This window comes from Bombina bombina, chromosome 1, assembly GCF_027579735.1.
Source record: "Bombina bombina isolate aBomBom1 chromosome 1, aBomBom1.pri, whole genome shotgun sequence".
Classification (NCBI taxonomy): Eukaryota; Metazoa; Chordata; class Amphibia; order Anura; family Bombinatoridae; genus Bombina; species Bombina bombina.
In genome coordinates, this window is record NC_069499.1 from 1,181,014,314 (window position 1) to 1,181,034,732 (window position 20,419).

The 20,419-nt window shown below is 39.9% G+C and overlaps 1 protein-coding gene across 1 annotated transcript in view; it reads left to right on the forward strand.

Moving 5' to 3' along the window:
* Positions 1-20,419, forward strand: part of ACE (angiotensin I converting enzyme) — a 186,981-nt gene that overhangs the window by 44,666 nt on the left and 121,896 nt on the right. Inside the window, exons 8-9 of the mRNA XM_053699782.1 lie at positions 13,412-13,635; positions 13,726-13,870. Of these exons, the coding sequence (XP_053555757.1) occupies positions 13,412-13,635; positions 13,726-13,870 (369 nt within the window). The remainder of the gene's footprint in view (positions 1-13,411; positions 13,636-13,725; positions 13,871-20,419) is intronic.

Below are 20,419 nucleotides of genomic sequence, written 5' to 3' on the forward strand. Positions count from 1 at the left end.
GCTGTTCTCACACATTCTGAGGAGTGAGGTAACTTCAGAAAGGGAATAGCGTGCAGGTTTCCTGCAACTAAGGTATGTGCAGTAAAATATTTTTCTAAGGAATGGAATTGACTAAGAAAATGCTGCTGATACCGAAGTAATGTAAGTAAAGCCTTAAATGCAGTGAAAGCGACTGGTATCAGGCTTATTAATAAAGATGTAAGTAAAGCCTTAAATGCAGTGAAAGCGACTGGTATCAGGCTTATTAATAAAGATATAAGTAAAGCCTTAAATGCAGTAGAAGCGACTGGTATCAGGCTTATTAATACAGGTATATACTCTTCAAAAAAATGTGTTTTAAAACGTTTGCTGGCATGTTTAATCGTTTTTTAACGTACATTTGGTGATAAGACTTATTGGGGCATAATTTTTCCACATGGCTGGCTTAATTTCTGCATAGAAACAGTTAACTGAGGCTTCCCACTGTTGTAATATGAGTGGGAGGGGCCTATTTTAGCGCTTTTTTTGCGCAGTAAAAATTTAGACTCAGTCTTCCTGCTTCTTCCTGCATGATCCAGGACTTCTCTAGAGGGCTCAAAAGACTTCAAAAGTCGAATTGAGGGAGGTAATCAGTCACAGCAGAGCTGTGACACTGTTTGACTGTTTTAAAAAACGTTTTTCTCTATTGTTTATCTGTTTTGGGTATTAAGGGGTTAATCATCCATTTGCAAGTGGGTGCAATGCTCTGCTGACTTACTACACTTACTGTGAAAATTTGGTTGGTATAACTGCTTTGGTTCATTGTTATTTCAACTTGAGACAGGTTTTGTGCTTCTTAAAGGTGCAGTAGCGTTGTTTATATTGCTTGTAAACTTATTAAGTGTTTTTCAAGCTTACCAGTCTTATTGCTAGTCTGTTTAAAAATGTCTGACATAGATGAATCTACTTGTTCATTATGTTTGAAAGCCAGTGTGGAGCCCCATAAGAATATGTGTACTAAATGTATTGATTTCACTTTAAATAATAAAGGTCAGTCTTTATCTATAAAAGAATTATCACCAGACGACGAGGGGGAAGTTATGCCGACTAACTCTCCTCACGTGTCAGTACCTTCGCCTCCCGCTCAGGGGGCGCATGCTATTATGGCGCCAAGTACATCAGGGACGCCCATAGCAATTACTTTACAGGACATGGCTACAATCATGAATAATACCCTGTCAGAAGTATTATCTAGATTGCCAGAATTGAGAGGCAAGCGCGGTAGCTCTGGGATTAGGAGAGATGCAGAGCGCGCAGGTGCTGTAAGAGCCATGTCTGATACTGCGTCACAGTTTGCAGAACATAAGGACGGAGAGCTTCATTCTGTGGGTGACGGATCTGATCCAGGGAAACCTGATTCAGAGATCTCTAATTTTAAATTTAAGCTTGAGAGCCTCCGTGTATTGCTTGGGGAGGTTTTAGCTGCTCTGAACGATTGTAACACAGTTGCAATTCCAGAGAAATTGTGTAGGCTGGATAGATACTATGCGGTACCGGTGTGTACTGAGGTTTTCCCTATACCTAAAAGGCTTACAGAAATTATTAGCAAGGAGTGGGATAGACCCGGTGTGCCCTTTTCCCCGCCTCCTATATTTAGAAAAATGTTTCCAATAGACGCCACTACACGGGACTTATGGCAGACAGTCCCTAAGGTGGAGGGAGCAGTTTCTACTTTAGCAAAGCGTACCACTATCCCGGTTGAGGATAGTTGTGCTTTTTCGGATCCAATGGATAAAAAATTAGAAGGTTACCTTAAGAAAATGTTTGTTCAACAAGGTTTTATCCTGCAGCCCCTTGCATGCATTGCGCCTGTCACTGCTGCTGCGGCATTCTGGTTTGAGTCTCTGGAAGAGGCCATTCACACAGCTCCATTGGATGAAATTATGGACAAGCTTAAATCACTTAAGCTAGCTAACTCATTTGTTTCTGATGCCATTGTACATTTGACTAAACTAACGGCTAAGAACTCCGGATTTGCCATCCAGGCGCGGAGGGCGCTATGGCTTAAATCCTGGTCAGCTGACGTAACTTCTAAATCTAAATTACTTAATATCCCTTTCAAGGGGCAGACATTATTCGGGCCCGGCTTGAAGTAAATTATTGCTGACATTACTGGAGGTAAGGGGCATACCCTTCCTCAGGACAGGGCCAAACCAAAGGCCAAGCAGTCTAATTTTCGTGCCTTTCGAAAATTTCAAGGCAGGAGCAGCATCAACTTCCTCCGCTCCAAAACAGGGAGGAACTGTTGCTCATTTCCGACAGAACTGGAAGCCTAACCAGTCCTGGAACAAGGGCAAGCAGGCCAGAAAACCTGCTACTGCCCCTAAGACAGCATGAAGGAACGGCCCCCTATCCGAAAACGGATCTAGTGGGGGGCAGACTTTCTCTCTTCGCCCAGGCGTGGGCAAGAGATGTCCAGGATCCCTGGGCGTTGGAGATCATATCTCAGGGATATCTTCTGGACTTCAAGGCTTCTCCTCCTCAAGGGAGATTTCATCTTTCAAGGTTATCAGAAAACCAGATAAAGAAAGAGGCATTCCTAAGCTGTGTACAAGACCTCCTAGTAATGGGGGTGATCCACCCAGTTTCGCGGACGGAACAAGGGCAGGGATTTTATTCAAATCTGTTTGTGGTTCCCAAGAAAGAGGGAACCTTCAGACCAATCTTGGACCTAAAGATCTTAAACAAATTCCTAAGAGTTCCATCATTCAAAATGGAAACTATTCGGACCATCCTACCCATGATCCAAGAGGGTCAGTACATGACCACAGTGGACTTAAAGGATGCCTACCTTCACATACCGATTCACAAAGATCATCATCGGTTCCTAAGATTTGCCTTTCTAGACAGGCATTACCAGTTTGTAACTCTCCCCTTCGGGTTGGCTACGGCCCCGAGAATCTTTACAAAGGTTCTGGGCTCACTTCTGGCGGTTCTAAGACCGAGAGGTATAGCGGTGGCTCCGTATCTAGACGACATCCTGATACAGGCGTCAAGCTTTCAAATTGCCAAGTCTCATACAGAGATAGTTCTGGCATTTCTGAGGTCGCATGGGTGGAAAGTGAACGTGGAAAAGAGTTCTCTATTGCCACTCACAAGAGTCTCCTTCCTAGGGACTCTGATAGATTCTGTAGAAATGAAAATTTACCTGACGGAGTCCAGGTTATCAAAACTTTTAAATGCTTGCCGTGTCCTTCATTCCATTCCACGCCCGTCAGTGGCTCAGTGCATGGAAGTAATCGGCTTAATGGTAGCGGCAATGGACATAGTGCCATTTGCGCGCCTGCATCTCAGACCGCTGCAATTGTGCATGCTAGGTCAGTGGAATGGGGATTACTCAGATTTGTCCCCTCTACTAAATCTGGATCAAGAGACCAGAGATTCTCTTCTCTGGTGGCTATCTCGGGTCCATCTGTCCAAGGGTATGACCTTTCGCAGGCCAGATTGGACGATTGTAACAACAGATGCCAGCCTTCTAGGCTGGGGCGCAGTCTGGAACTCCCTGAAGGCTCAGGGATCATGGACTCAGGAGGAGAAACTCCTCCCAATAAATATTCTGGAGTTAAGAGCAATATTCAATGCTCTTCTAGCTTGGCCTCAGTTAGCAACACTGAGGTTCATCAGATTTCAGTCGGACAACATCACAACTGTGGCTTACATCAACCATCAAGGGGGAACCAGGAGTTCCCTAGCGATGTTAGAAGTCTCAAAGATAATTCGCTGGGCAGAGTCTCACTCTTGCCACTTGTCAGCGATCCACATCCCAGGCATGGAGAACTGGGAGGCGGATTTTCTAAGTCGTCAGACTTTTCATCCGGGGGAGTGGGAACTCCATCCGGAGGTGTTTGCTCAGCTGGTCCATCGTTGGGGCAAACCAGAACTGGATCTCATGGCGTCTCGCCAGAACGCCAAGCTTCCTCGTTACGGATCCAGGTCCAGGGACCCGGGAGTGATGCTGATAGATGCTCTAGCAGCTCCTTGGTTCTTCAACCTGGCTTATGTGTTTCCACCGTTTCCTCTGCTCCCTCGACTGATTGCCAAGATCAAGCAGGAGAGAGCATCGGTGATTCTGATAGCGCCTGCGTGGCCACGCAGGACCTGGTATGCAGACCTAGTGGACATGTCGTCCTGTCCACCATGGACTCTACCTCTGAGGCAAGACCTGCTAATACAAGGTCCCTTCAATCATCCAAATCTAATTTCTCTGAGACTGACTGCATGGAGATTGAACGCTTGATCCTATCAAAGCGTGGCTTCTCCGAGTCAGTTATTGATACCTTAATACAGGCACGAAAGCCTGTTACCAGGAAAATCTACCATAAGATATGGCGTAAATATCTGTATTGGTGCGAATCCAAGAGTTACTCATGGAGTAAGGTTAGGATTCCTAGGATATTGTCCTTTCTCCAAGAGGGTTTGGAAAAAGGCTTATCAGCTAGTTCTTTAAAGGGACAGATCTCTGCTCTGTCTATTCTTTTGCACAAGCGTCTGGCAGAAGTTCCAGACGTCCAGGCTTTTTGTCAGGCTTTGGCTAGGATTAAGCCTGTGTTTAAAACTGTTGCTCCTCCGTGGAGCTTAAACTTGGTTCTTAAAGTTCTTCAAGGAGTTCCATTTGAACCCCTTCATTCCATTGATATTAAACTTTTATCTTGGAAAGTTCTGTTTTTGATGGCTATTTCCTCAGCTCGAAGAGTCTCGGAGTTATCTGCCTTACATTGTGATTCTCCTTATCTGATTTTCCATTCAGACAAGGTAGTTCTGCGTACTAAACCTGGGTTTTTACCTAAGGTGGTTTCTAACAGGAATATCAATCAAGAGATTGTTGTCCCATCATTGTGCCCTAATCCTTCTTCAAAGAAGGAACGTCTTTTACATAATCTGGACGTAGTCCGTGCCTTGAAGTTCTACTTACAGGCAACTAAAGATTTTCGTCAAACATCTGCCCTGTTTGTCGTTTACTCTGGGCAGAGGAGAGGTCAAAAGGCTTCGGCAACTTCTCTCTCCTTTTGGCTTAGAAGCATAATACGCTTAGCCTATGAGACTGCTGGACAGCAGCCCCCTGAAAGGATTACAGCTCATTCTACAAGAGCTGTGGCTTCCACCTGGGCCTTTAAAAATGAGGCCTCTGTTGAACAGATTTGCAAGGCTGCGACTTGGTCTTCGCTTCACACTTTTTCAAAATTTTACAAATTTGACACTTTTGCTTCTTCGGAGGCTGTTTTTGGGAGAAAGGTTCTACAGGCAGTGGTTCCTTCCGTTTAAGTTCCTGCCTTGTCCCTCCCATCATCCGTGTACTTAAGCTTTGGTATTGGTATCCCACAAGTAATGGATGATCCGTGGACTGGATACACTTAACAAGAGAAAACATAATTTATGCTTACCTGATAAATTTATTTCTCTTGTAGTGTATCCAGTAAACGGCCCGCCCTGTCCTTTTAAGGCAGGTCTAAATTTTTAATTAAACTACAGTCACCACTGCACCCTATGGTTTCTCCTTTCTCGTCTTGTTTCGGTCGAATGACTGGATATGACATGTGAGGGGAGGAGCTATATAGCAGCTCTGCTGTGGGTGATCCTCTTGCAACTTCCTGTTGGGAAGGGAATATATCCCACAAGTAATGGATGATCCGTGGACTGGATACACTACAAGAGAAATAAATTTATCAGGTAAGCATAAATTATGTTTTTTTTGGGGGGGTTGGTTGTGTTTGTGGTGGGTTTTACTGTTGGGGGGTTGTTTGTATTTTTTTTTACAGGTAAAAGAGCTGATTACTTTGGGGCAATGCCCCGCAAAAGGCCCTTTTAAGGGCTATTGGTGGTTTAGTTTAGGCTAGGGTTTTTTTTTATTTTGGGGGGCTTTTCTTATTTTGATAGGGCTATTAGAATACGTGTAATTATTTTAAATTTCTGTAATTTCTTTATTATTTTCTGTAATTTAGTGTTTGTTTGTTTTTTGTACTTTAGATAATTGTATATAATTTAGTTAATTGTTTTTAATTTATTTAATTGTATTTAATTGTAGTGTAGTGTTAGGTGTACTTGTAACTTCGGTTAGGTTTTATTTTACAGGTACTTTTGTATTTATTTTAGCTAGGTAGTTATTAAATAGTTAATAACTATTTAATAACTATTGTACCTAGTTAAAATAAACACAAACTTGCCTGTAAAATAAAAATAAATCCTTAGCTAGCTACAATGTAACTATTAGTTATATTGTAGCTAGCTTAGGGTTTATTTTATAGGTAAGTATTTAGTTTTAAATAGGAATAATTTAGATAATAATTGTAGGTTTTATTTAGATTTATTTAAATAATATTTAGATTAGGGGGTGTTAGGTTTATGGTTAATGCATTTAGAATAGTGGCAGCGACGTTGGGGGCGGCAGATTAGGGGTTAATAAATGTAATGTAGGTGGCGGTGGGCTCTGGGAGTGGGGGTTTAAGGGTTAATGCGTTTATTTCGTTGGGGCTTGATCCGGGAGCGGCGGTTTAGGGGTTAATAAGTATAAAGTAGGTGGCGGCGGTGTAGGGGGCGACAGATTAGGGGTGTTTAGACTCGGGGTACATGTTAGGGTGTTAGGTGTAAACATAACTATATTCTTCCATAGGAATCAATGGGATATCGGGCAGCAGCAAACATGAGCTTTCGCTGCTTTCAGACTCCCATTGATTTCTATGGCATCTGCCGCCTCCAGGGCGGCGGATTGAAAACCAGGTACGCTGGGCCGGAATAGTGGCGAGCGTACCTGGTGGATATTTGTTAACTTCCAAAAGTAGTCAGATAGTGCCGAATTTGCATTCGGAACATCTGTAATGACATAAGCATCGATCTGTGTCGGACTGAGACCGGCGGATCGTATGTTACATCACAAAATTCTACTTTTGGCGGTTTGTAGGCTTTCATAAATACGGAGAATCAAGGTCTCCACAAATTACGCTGCGGAATTCCAGCGTATTTGCGGTTGACGGCTTGATAAATAGGCCCCCTATTCTGAATTTCAAATAAGCAGTAGATTTTTTTTCTGATAAATTAATGTATTCTCCCTTTCTCCAGCCCTCTGTATCATGTGACAGACATCATCAAATCACAGACTAGTATACGCATACCCTGTGAGCTTGTTCACATGCTCAGTAGGTTATTGTTCCCCAGAAAGTGTGAATATAAAAATTTGATAATGGAAGTAAATTGGAAAGTGTCTTAAAACTGCACGCTCTATCTAAATCATACAAAATTATTTTGACTTGAGGGTCCCTTTAACTGTTTACTCTGCTAATAATATGATGCTTTTTGGAAGACGCAATAGTTTTCTGTTTAACTACATATATTTATGTCTGAGAAAATTGGTTTCTCTTCTTCCTGTAATGTTTTACCTCTTCAATAAAAATTATAATTTAAAAAATAAGATTATTTAATATGACAAATTATCTAGAATAATATCAATCAGTTGGCAACAATCCAGCAGATGCTATATGGCATGGGTAGATGCAGTTAAAGGGACAGTATACACCGATTTTCATATAACTGCATATAATAGACACTAATATAAAGAATAATATGCACAGATAATGATATAAAAGTCCAGTATAAAACTGTTTAAAAACTTACGCCTAGATTTAGAGTTTTGCGGCCAAAGGGGTGCGTTAGCTACGCGTGCTTTTTTCTGGCCGCACCTTTTAAATACCGCTGGTATTTAGAGTTCACAGAATGGCTGCGTTAGGCTCCAAAAAAGGAGCGTATAGCATATTTACCGCAACTTCAACTCTCGATACCAGCGGTGCTTACGGACGCGGCCAGCTTCAAAAACGTGCTCGTGCACGATTCCCCCATAGAAAACAATGGGGCTGTTTGAGCTGAAAAAAAACCTAACACCTGCAAAAAAGCAGCGTTCAGCTCCTAACGCAGCCCCATTGTTTGCTATGCGGAAACACCTCCTAAGTCTGCACCTAACACCCTAACATGAACCCCGAGTCTAAACACCCCTAACCTTACACTTATAGCTATGTACCCCTAATCTGCTGCGCCTAACACCGCCGACCCCTATATAATATTTATTAACCCCTAATCTGCCCCCCTCAACGTTGCCTCCACCTGCCTACACTTATTAACCCCTAATCTGCCGAGCGGACCGCACCGCGACTATAATAAAGTTATTAACCCCTAATCCGCCTCACTCCCGCCTCAATAACCCTATAATAAATAGTATTAACCCCTAATCTGCCCTCCCTAACATCGCCGACATCTAACTTCAATTATTAACCCCTAATCTGCCGACCGAATCTCGCCGCTACTGTAATAAATGGATTAACCCCTAAAGCTAAGTCTAACCCTAACACTAACACCCCCCTAAGTTAAATATAATTTAAATCTAACAAAATAAATTAACTCTTATTAAATAAATTATTCCTATTTAAAGCTAAATACTTACCTGTAAAATAAACCCTAATATAGCTACAATATAAATTATAATTATATTATAGCTATTTTAGGATTTATATTTATTTTACAGGTAACTTTGTATTTATTTTAACCAGGTACAATAGCTATTAAATAGTTAAGAACTATTTAATAGCTAAAATAGTTAAAATAATCACAAAATTACCTGTAAAATAAATCCTAACCTAAGTTACAATTAAACCTAACACTACACGATCAATAAATTAATTAAATAAAATACCTACAATTATCTACAATTAAACCTAACACTACACTATCAATAAATTAATTAAATACAATATCTACAAATAAATACGATGAAATAAACTAACTAAAGTACAAAAAATAAAAAAGAACTAAGTTACAAAAAATAAAAAAATATTTACAAACATTAGAAAAATATTACAACAATTTTAAACTAATTACACCTACTCTAAGCCCCCTAATAAAATAACAAAGCCCCCCAAAATAAAAAATTGCCCTACCTTATTCTAAATTAAAAAAGTTCAAAGCTCTTTTACCTTACCAGCCCTGAACAGGGCCCTTTGCGGGGCATGCCCCAAAGAATTCAGCTCTTTTGCCTGTAAAAAAAACACATACAATACCCCCCCCCCAACATTACAACCCACCACCCACATACCCCTAATCTAACCCAAACCCCCCTTAAATAAACCTAACACTAAGCCCCTGAAGATCTTCCTACCTTATCTTCACCATGCCAGGTTCACCAATCGGTCCTCGGAAGTCTTGATCCAAGCCTCGGAAGTGTTGATCCAAGCCCAAGCGGGGGGCTGAAGAGTGACGTCCATCCTCGGGCTGAAGTCTGGATCCAAGCTGCGGCTGAAGAAATCCATCATCGGGCTGAAGTCGGAAGTCCATCATCGGGATGAAGTCTTCTATCAAGCAGCATCTTCAATCTTCTTTCTTCCGGAGCGGAGCGGAGCCATCTTCTTCCCAGCCGACGCGGATCCATCCTCTTCTAACGACGCCTACTAGCCGAATGACAGTTCCTTTAAATGACGTCATCCAAGATGGCGTCTGTCTAATTCCGATTGGCTGATAGGATTCTATCAGCCAATCGGAATTAAGGTAGGAAAATTCTGATTGGCTGATGGAATCAGCCAATCAGATTCAAGTTCAATCCGATTGGCTGATCCGATCAGCCAATCAGATTAAGCTCGCATTCTATTGGCTGTTCCGATCAGCCAATAGAATGCGAGCTCAATCTGATAGGCTGATTCCATCAGCCAATCAGAATTTTCCTACCTTAATTCCGATTGGCTGATAGAATCCTATCAGCCAATCGGAATTCGACGGACGCCATCTTGGATGACATCATTTAAAGGAACCATCATTCGGCTAGTAGGCGTCGTTAGAAGAGGATGGATCCGCGTCGGCTGGGAAGAAGATGGCTCCGCTCCGGAAGAAAGAAGATTGAAGATGCTGCTTGATAGAAGACTTCATCCCGATGATGGACTTCCGACTTCAGCCCGATGATAGATTTCTTCAGCCGCCGCTTGGATCCAGACTTCAGCCCGAGGATGGACGTCACTCTTCAGCCCCCCGCTTGGGCTTGGATCAACACTTCCGAGGCTTGGATCAAGACTTCCATGGACGGATCGGTGAACCTGGCATGGTGAAGATAAGGTAGGATGATCTTCAGGGGCTTAGTGTTAGGTTTATTTAAGGGGGGTTTGGGTTAGATTAGGGGTATGTGGGTGGTGGGTTGTAATGTTGGGGGGGGGGTATTGTATGTGTTTTTTTTACAGGCAAAAGAGCTGAATTCTTTGGGGCATGCCCCGCAAAGGGCCCTGTTCAGGGCTGGTAAGGTAAAAGAGCTTTGAACTTTTTTAATTTAGAATAGGGTAGGGGATTTTTTTATTTTGGGGGACTTTGTTATTTTATTAGGTGGCTTAGAGTAGGTGTAATTAGTTTAAAATTGTTGTAATATTTTTCTAATGTTTGTAAATATTTTTTTATTTTTTTGTAACTTAGTTCTTTTTTATTTTTTGTACTTTAGTTAGTTTATTTCATTGTATTTATTTGTAGATATTGTATTTAATTAATTTATTGATAGTGTAGTGTTAGGTTTAATTGTAGATAATTGTAGGTATTTTATTTAATTAATTTATTGATAGTGTAGTGTTAGGTTTAATTGTAACTTAGGTTAGGATTTATTTTACAGGTAATTTTGTAATTATTTTAACTATTTTAGCTATTAAATAGTTCTTAACTATTTAATAGCTATTGTACCTGGTTAATATAATTACAAAGTTACCTGCAAAATAAATATAAATCCTAAAATAGCTATAATATAATTATAATTTATATTGTAGCTATATTAGGGTTTATTTTACAGGTAAGTATTTAGCTTTAAATAGGAATAATTTATTTAATAAGAGTTAATTTATTTAGTTAGATTTAAATTATATTTAACTTAGGGGGGGTGTTAGTGTTAGGGTTAGACTTAGCTTTAGGGGTTAATCCATTTATTACAGTAGCGGCGAGATTCGGTCGGCAGATTAGGGGTTAATAATTGAAGTTAGGTGTCGGCGATGTTAGGGAGGGCAGATTAGGGGTTAATACTATTTATTATAGGGTTATTGAGGCGGGAGTGAGGCGGATTAGGGGTTAATAACTTTATTATAGTAGCGGTTCGGTCCGCTCGGCAGATTAGGGGTTAATAAGTGTAGGCAGGTGGAGGCGACGTTGAGGGGGGCAGATTAGGGGTTAATAAATATAATATAGGGGTCGGCGGTGTTAGGGGCAGCAGATTAGGGGTACATAAGGATAACGTAGGTGGCGGCGCTTTGCGGTCGGCAGATTAGGGGTTAATTATTGTAGGTAGCTGGCGGCGACGTTGTGGGGGGCAGGTTAGGGGTTAATAAATATAATATAGGGGTCGGCGGTGTTAGGGGCAGCAGATTAGGGGTACATAAGTATAACGTAGGTGGCGGTCGGCAGATTAGGGGTTAAAAAAATTTAATCGAGTGGCGGCGATGTGGGGGGACCTCGGTTTAGGGGTACATAGGTAGTTTATGGGTGTTAGTGTACTTTAGAGCACAGTAGTTAAGAGTTTTATAAACCGGCGTTAGCCCAGAAAGCTCTTAACTACTGACTTTTTTCTGCGGCTGGAGTTTTGTCGTCAGTTTTCTAACGCTCACTTCAGCCACGACTCTAAATACCGGCGTTAGAAAGATCCCATTGAAAAGATAGGATACGCAAATGACGTAAGGGGATCTGCGGTATGGAAAAGTCGCGGCTGGAAAGTGAGCGTTAGACCCTTTCCTGACTGACTCCAAATACCAGAGGGCGGTAAAAACCAGCGTTAGGAGCCTCTAACGCTGGTTTTCACGGCTACCGCCCAACTCTAAATCTAGGCCTTACTTAGAAGCTTCCAGTTTAGCTCTGTTTAAAAGGTTACTGGAATACCCACTGCAAGTGGGAAATATCAGACACTCCCCCCTCCCCCTTCCTCTGCATATGAAAAGACCCTTTACACAAACATAAACAAGCTGGAGTAGGTATACATCGGTATTCTCCTAAAACTTTGGGGCTTGGTTAGGAGTCTGAAAATCAGAGCAATGTTATTTAAAAATAAGAAAAAGAATCCATTTAAAAAACACAAAAAACTTTATGGGCTTTATAAATAGATCATCTACAAAACATTTATGCAAAGAAAAAATGAGTGTATAATGTCCCTTTAAGCAAATGCGCTGTTCTGCAGGTGTTATGTGATTGTAAGAATCAGTAGGGGAGTTTGGCAGGTTGTGTGATGTGATTAAATAAATGTATAGGGCAGTGCAATATGATTATATGAATCAGTATGTGATATTAGATTACTATAATACAACAGGAAATGATAGATATACAAATGCAATTTATTAGATACTGGAAGTAACATTTTTGCAGTAGTTCGTATTGTGTAAGAGTTAGGTGTTAAATTGTGGGTATTAGAATAAATAATTTGCGATTTTTTCATGCTATCATTATATGATTGGTAATATAAAACAAAATCTATCATATTATATTATGTGGCCCAAGAGTGACCATTACCTATAGTTTGGGGATACTCTTCTTATGAACGCTATTATTTACTAATAGGGGATCATACTTAAATACATTTGAAGTCAAATTTTGTGTTCAATACTCTGTTCAGGGTCTGTTAGGTCATTACTCAACTGTTTTAGATAGTTATTTTGCTTGTTGAGGCTTGGACGTATTATTGGTTTAGTACAGGGATGGGGAACCTTGGCCCTCCAGATGTTTCAGAACTACATTTCCCATGATGCTCAACTGGACGTCATAGTGCCTAAGCATCATGGGTAATGGGTATACCCATCCCTGGTTTATTACATTTGTGTGACCGCATATTTGATGTATAACTGCCATGTTATATGATTGGCCTGTAAAACTTTGTGTATCTCAATGAAAAAAAAAAGTTAAATATATGCCATTGAAAAAGAGACCATGGGGCATATTTATCAAGCTCTGTATGGAGCCTGATGCCCCTTCAGGCTCGCTGGAAACAGAAGGAAACAGAAGTTATGAAGACCGATGCTTCATAGGATTGGGTTGATTGACACCCCCTGCTAGCGGCCAATTGGCCGTGAATCTACAGGGGGCGGTTTTGCACCAGCAGTTCACAAGAACTGCTGGTGCAATGATAAATGCCGACAGCGTATGCTGTCAGCATTTATCGATGTGCGGCGGACATGATACGCTACATCGTATCATGTCTGTCCACACTTTAATAAATATACCCCCATATGTTTTTTTGTTTTTTTTTTGTTTTTAAGCAAGTTATGGTTATTAAATTAGAAATGTTTTAAATCAAATGAACAAAAACAATATCTATACATCTTAATAAAATGATTGTTATTATTTGTATTACACTGCAGTGTCTGATATGTAAGACATTACCGCTTTTCCTTCTGATGTGTAATCTTCTTGTACACAGGATAAAGCAATGTACTACAGTCACTATGGAGCAGCTCTTCACTGTTCACCATGAGATGGGTCACATAGAGTATTATCTTCAGTACAAGGACCTGCCCGTTTCATTCCGTCGTGGTGCAAATCCAGGATTCCATGAGGCTATAGGAGATGTGCTGTCACTCTCAGTATCTACCCCAGGCCATCTGCAAAAGATAGGCTTACTAGAATCAGTAACAAATGACCCAGGTGAGACCTTTAGAAGTTATATCAAAGTGCACAGCTCACTACTATATACAAAGATCTGAAATCTGTCTAAATCCTGCCATCCTTTCATAGAGAGTGATTTAAATTACTTGCTGAAGATGGCTCTGGAGAAGATTGCTTTCCTTCCCTTTGGATACCTCATTGACCAGTGGCGGTGGAATGTTTTTAATGGACGCACACCACCAAGTAGATACAATTATGACTGGTGGTACCTCAGGTAAAACTTGGTATAAAGGAACAGTGCTGGCTGGCAATGAATTATTCTTCATGTATAGACTTGAAAAGGGATTTATTGTGTATATTAAAAATAAATTAATGTTTAAATGCTTACAATACTTCTATTTTATATTCAGACATTTTGTAATCCATTGCTTGAAGGGGCATAAACTCAATCTGAATTGCCCATTTAAGGCCTAGTGGAGCATAATTTTGCGCTTTTGCAAGCATTATATTTGTGCTCGTCTCATTAATAACAGCGCACGTAAATGTGCACTGGTATTACATGTCAGACCTTGCTCTTTTGGCAGAGTGCTTCCTAAGGCTCCAATGTGAGCCTCGTTTTAATTCTGTGAGACACGGCAAACCTCTTAGCGCAGCACAGGGGGCAAAACGTGCAGCATTGGGCAGCAAAATAAAAAAATATATATCTATATGAATATATACATATATATGTATGGGTTTATATGTGTATATACACATATTAACACATAAATATATATCTATATAAGCATATACATATATATTTATGGGTTTATAATGTAAATACACATATTAACACATAAATATATATGTATATATTCATATACATATATATTTAGAGTAAAAACACAGTCCCCATTCACCTCTATGTAATGGTACTTTCAGTACCCATTTTATCCCCACCTATACTTAATATTTACATACTTATAAGGACACTAAACACTAAATAAATTCCATGTACCACCCTCTAATCAGGGGCCATTTTGGAATCTAGGTTACATTGCAGGTATCTGAAACACGTCAGCACTGAAATGTTGTGAACACTAGATTTCAATATACCGACACATATGACTAGAGAGTGAAGGGGAATAACCTCAATACTGAGCTTATAAAATGTATTTAGTATTTAATATTCCTTTAAGTACTGGTTATAGAAAAGCTAAATAAACAAGACGTTTTATAAATAAATCTTGCTCCCAGTCGGTGGTGTGACAGAGAGATAATAAAATGTTAATTTTCCATTGTTATCTATAAGTATTGATTTCACCGTGTATACAGTGAGATATAAAGAAAAGAAGCTAATTAGAAGAGATAAGCTAATTAGGTTTGCTCTCCCTACAAGCTCAGCCTATTTCATTGGGTTGTGGCTTCGATTTGCAGAGACATCTTTTTTATACATAACATTATATCTAAAGAAAACATTTCCCATAGATTTTGAACTCTTCAACTAGTATAACAAGTAATTGTAAAAACATTGATCTATATTACAAGTAGAGTTAACATGTTTTAGTGTTATTGAGCGCTAACCCCCACTCATGGTAAATCAATACCGCTTGTATGTTTGTGCTAGTATTACAAATTGAAAGTGAAGAACCTAGATATTTGCAGTATTTCTATTAAAAACACAAAAAACATATTACATATGTTGAAAGGTTATGGGCTAGATTACAAGTGGTTTGAGTAAAGATGATCGAGTTTACATACTAGTGAGGGTGTTAGTTTCTATGGGGGAATATGTTAACCCATTTGCAATATTCAAAGTTAGATTTTTGCACGTGTTGGGTTAGTGCTTGTGCACAAGCTTTTACTATCAAACTTGTAATGCAAGCGTAAGCCGATGTGCACAAAAAAATCTGCCATCTAGCAAAGTTAAAATGTGAGTGGGTTCGCTAATTTACGCTCCACTTGTAATTTAGCCCTATATTGAATATTTTAAGGTGTTTGACTGGGAAGGGCTCAAAATTGTGTGTATATATATATATATATATATATATATATATAGAGAGAGAGAGAGAGAAATATATATATATATATATATATATATACAGTATATATATATATATATATATATATATATATATATATAAATGACTTTCAATTTGTAATATGAGTGATGTTTAGTGTAGTTGTGATATCCATTGAAATTATAGAATGCGCTAAAGGGATGTTGGCCACGCTAAACCTTTTCTGGTTATTCAGTTTTACTATTAGCTTCTTATATCAATTAGTGCACTCATTTTAGCGTGGTCCAGCGATATTGATAGCCTACCTTGAACTATTAATAGTGCTGCACCTGTAATCTGGACCATTAAGGGGAAAACAATTTTACAGTACAATGTCTCTTTAATTGACCACTGATCGTATCTGATCGGATTGATTGCTTTCCACCGCTCAGAGGTGATGGACCAGTTAAGGGGCAGCAGTCTTAAGACCGCTGCTCCATAACTGCTGTTTCTGGCGAGCCTGAAGGCCCCAAAGTATACTCTAAAGGTATTTCAAAAGGTATGCAAATCCCCCCAGTAATGCAAAACAATACACATTTTGCTAAAATATTAGGAATCCACAAAACTATCCACAAATTTTAATGGTAAATTTTTATTTATTTTTTTATTTTTTTTATAATAGTTTTTATTGAGGTATATTTAAGGCATACATTAAACATAAAGATAAGCACTTGCATTGCATGTCACATACAGTAAGGATTAGTGTTACAAAAGAAACAGGATACACGTAAAGAAAACGCAATTGTAACAAATTACATATCATGCAAACATGGGATACTTAGGATGCCAAACATTTAGATGCCTTCTAAGTACAAACCTAGGCCACTCTTGGACCTTCACAAGCATTAGGATGCAATAAGGCATATGCAAACAAAGGAGACCATTGATGGATCTCATTAGTAGACCTCGATTTTATATAATTTTATCTCATGCTTATGTGAATAGTGAATATGATAGGGCAGGTGTTATAGGTATAACATTGTTACGTGCACAGATATATATATATATATATTTGTATAATCTTGCATAGGTTATATAAGAAATGAAGCTGAGTATAATGACAAACTGCAAGATTTTGCTAACAAAAAAAAGGTAAATAAGGTGCGGCATATACGAGAGAAACCGCGTATCTAGTCCTCCTGCAATAGGAGGCATATTATGTGGGGTGAGGGGATGGGGGGCGGAGGTGGGAATTTAGATAAATTAGATGAATAAACAGATTGCAATAGAGCAAAGCATTATATCTATACGGGGGACTAGGTGGACATAGGCTAAGGTTTAATGCTGCTCACTGAGATCCAAGAGGTTACAAGGGTTATGCAACACTGATATTGAATATAAGGGTAGGAAAATATGTAACTAGATGCTAACGCAGGACCAGCCTACGTCGGTATACAGGATATCCTAGTGTAATAGTAATCTACGCACAGTAGAGGTATTTATATATGTTATGGCTCCAGCACTCCTGTATATATGGTCGAATAAATTCAAGAACTAGTTGGGGTCTTTTGGGTATAACATAATACAATATTAGAGGCATATTAAATAGGTATTATGAATTATAGCATAATCAGTACCTGGGACAGGGAAATGCTAATATATGCCATTGGATTAAATTTAATCTGTGTATAGATTTCAAAGTTGACAGTTGTAGATGCTAGAACATTGGTGGGGTCTAATGAATATATACATTTAGGGTAAAGGGAGTTATCCCGCCATCTCGGCCGCTGACAGCAGGTCGCCATCCCAATTTAATAAGCTAAACCCCTAAGGAAAGAAATAAATGTGTATTGAAATGTTCCAGATTAAATGTTTATAGCAACATAGGTGGACGGTAAATGGATATATATGTGAGAAATTATATGAGACAATCATTTTTGTTGAACAGTAATAGGGTCCCATGAAACTCACATAGCTGCAAAATTCAAAACAAACATTGTTTCAAAGAGAGTGAAGATCCAAGTATATAACTGCAGAATCTCATAATGGTCAGGTAGATATTGCTAAGAAACTTTACGCTAATTTAAAGGATTACTTTCTGTTATAATTTTTAAGCTAAACAACTAACATATTAAAGTTAATAAACATTAATTAAAACCTACTGACCTATATTTTCTCCAAAACGAAGTTTCATAACGTTCTAAAAGTTATATCTTTTATTCGCTGATGATGTCACGTTATCCTGCCCACTATTTTCAGCACTGAGTGTTCAAAATACTTAAACCAATAACTTTGTGTTTAAAGCGCCATTTTGAAACCTAGGTATTGTAAACGGATTGGTACAGAGCAAAGGATACCCACGGAGTGGGTTTGGAAAACAATTACATTTGCAGACAAGACTTCAGATATACGGTAGAGATATGTTAATGAAATGCTATTGATAAAAAGCGTATTTAGGGTAGTTAGTTAGTAACAGGCATAGAAAATATTTACTTACAGTGGCCCTTTAAGGGAACAGAGCAAATATACTAGCAAAGTTGAAAACAAACAGTGTGTCAAAGAGAGAATCTAGCTTTAGATAAAGAACCGCAGGATCTTGTAATGGTCACATATAGGCTGCTGCTAAACATCACACCAACTTTGAGGCAACATATTAAAGATTCAAACACTGAGAAACATGGAGAGGCAAAACCAAACAACATGGGAAACATAGTCACAAAATAGGTTGTAGAAATATCCCGACAGGCTGCACCCATGTCTCTCATTGCCAGCACGGAGGTTATGTCCAAATTAGCCAATGCCTCCACGGAGGCCACGAGGAGCATACTGCACTGGTTGTAAAAGCCCCAGCACTGACCCCCAACCAGCAACAAAAGCACTGTTCAATGTAAGGTCCACTAGCAAGCTTTCGCATTTGCGATCCTGCATGTTACGGCTGTTTATCTCTAGTACATAGACCCTGAAGCGCCATGAAGTGTGAGCCAGCTTCCCCTTGTCAACTTGCTGTTCTGTCTTCTGTGCGGTAGTATGTGAAGTATTTTTAGCCAGCAGAGTGGGGCTCAGTGTATCCGTCTCACGGATGCTAGGAATTAGCTTACCGATCCGCACCTCATCCGAGGCGAAGTCTGAGCCTGGCGCCTCATGCTGGGTTAAACTAGTAGTCATGCGGTGATGATCCTCTGTTATCAGTGTCTCCTCTAGACCGCTACAGAGCGCATCCAGCAGTGGATCTTGTAATACGGAGATAGTGTTCAACCCTCCATCAGCTTCTCGCCACTCAAGCTCATTTTTAGTGTAGGGCAATGAGGGAAATCCCTGTGTAAGTAGTAAAGATGGCGGCTGCTGCGTGGTAATCAGACCTGCTGCACACTTCTCCTCGCAGAGAGTTAAAACAGCCGAAGCAGTAGTATAGATAACGGAAGGTCTAAAAGCCTCAGCCAATGCTTCCAAAAGAGAGTCATTATGCCGGTCCAATAACTCCTGTAGTTGAGAGAGAAGGAGCACGGCCATGTTTTCATATACTCTGCATTTCCCCGGGAGGTAAAGAGCTAGGGTTGAAAAAGTTTAGATGTATGGAGCTGCAGGATTCCTCCAACTGTGCCCAGAAGGTAGTCTTCAATATAAGTCTCCAATATAAAGACACAGGAGGGTATTATCAATAATAAAACTTAGTAAGATCGTGGTAGATATTAGGAGCTCTCAAGATATGCGTCCTGCTTCTGTGATAGTTGGCTCCGCCCCCTTAATGGTAAATTTTGTATAAAAAATTGATTAAAAGCCTTTCTAAAGCATTAGATTATATCCCATAGTGAAAACTGATTTTTTTTAAAGCATTTCTTTTGTATGCAAATTATTTGCCATGCAGTAGTTTATTTAAAAAATAAAGGGTTATTATTATTATTATTCTTTATTTATAAAGCGCCAACAGATTCCGCAGCGCTGTTCATAGGTAACAAAGATAAAAGGACAGTACAATATGAGACACCAGACAAAATTTAACAAACAAATACAGGAGGAATTGGGAGCCCTGTTCCCGTGGGAGCTTACAATCTAAATGGGTAGGAGGGTGAGAAACAGGAGGTGGGGACTGCAAAGGTGGGAATGATGTTAGTGTGAAGTTAGATGAGGGCAACTATTAGGCAAGTGGAATTCATTAGCTACTGATTTAGTTATAGGCTTCCCTGAACAAGAAAGTCTTTAGGGAGCGTTTAAAGGAGGAGAGGTTGGGGGAAAGTCTGACAGCACAAGGAAGTGCGTTCCAGAGGGTTGGTGCCGCACGAGAGACGTCCTGTAGTCTAGCATGAGAGGAGGTGATGGTGGAAGAGGCAAGAAGTAGATCGTTGTTGGATCTTAGGGGATGGGCTGGAGTATATTTGTTGATGAGTGAGGACAGGTATGGGGGGGCTGCATTGGTAAGGGCTTTGTAGGTCAAAGTGAGAATTTTGAATTTAATTCTGCTGTGAATGGGGAGCCAGTGAAGGAACTCACAGAGGGGTGCAGCAGATACAGAGCGTCGGGAGAGGTGGATTAGCCTAGCAGAGGCATTTAGGATGGATTGAAGGGGGGAGAGGCGGGAGAGAGGAAGGCCAGTTAGTAGGTTGTTACAGTTGTCAAGCCGGGAAATTACTAGGGAATGGATTAGCTGTTTAGTAGTTTCAGCGCTCAGAAAAGAACGAATTTTGGAGATATTGCGTAGGTGGTTGCGACAGGATGAAGAGAGCGATTGGATGTGGGGTATGAAGGACAGATTGGAGTTGAGTGTAACTCCAAGGCAGCGGACTTGGGGTGATGGGGAGATAGTGGTGTCACCGACAGTGATAGCAAAGTTAGAAACTGGAGTAGAA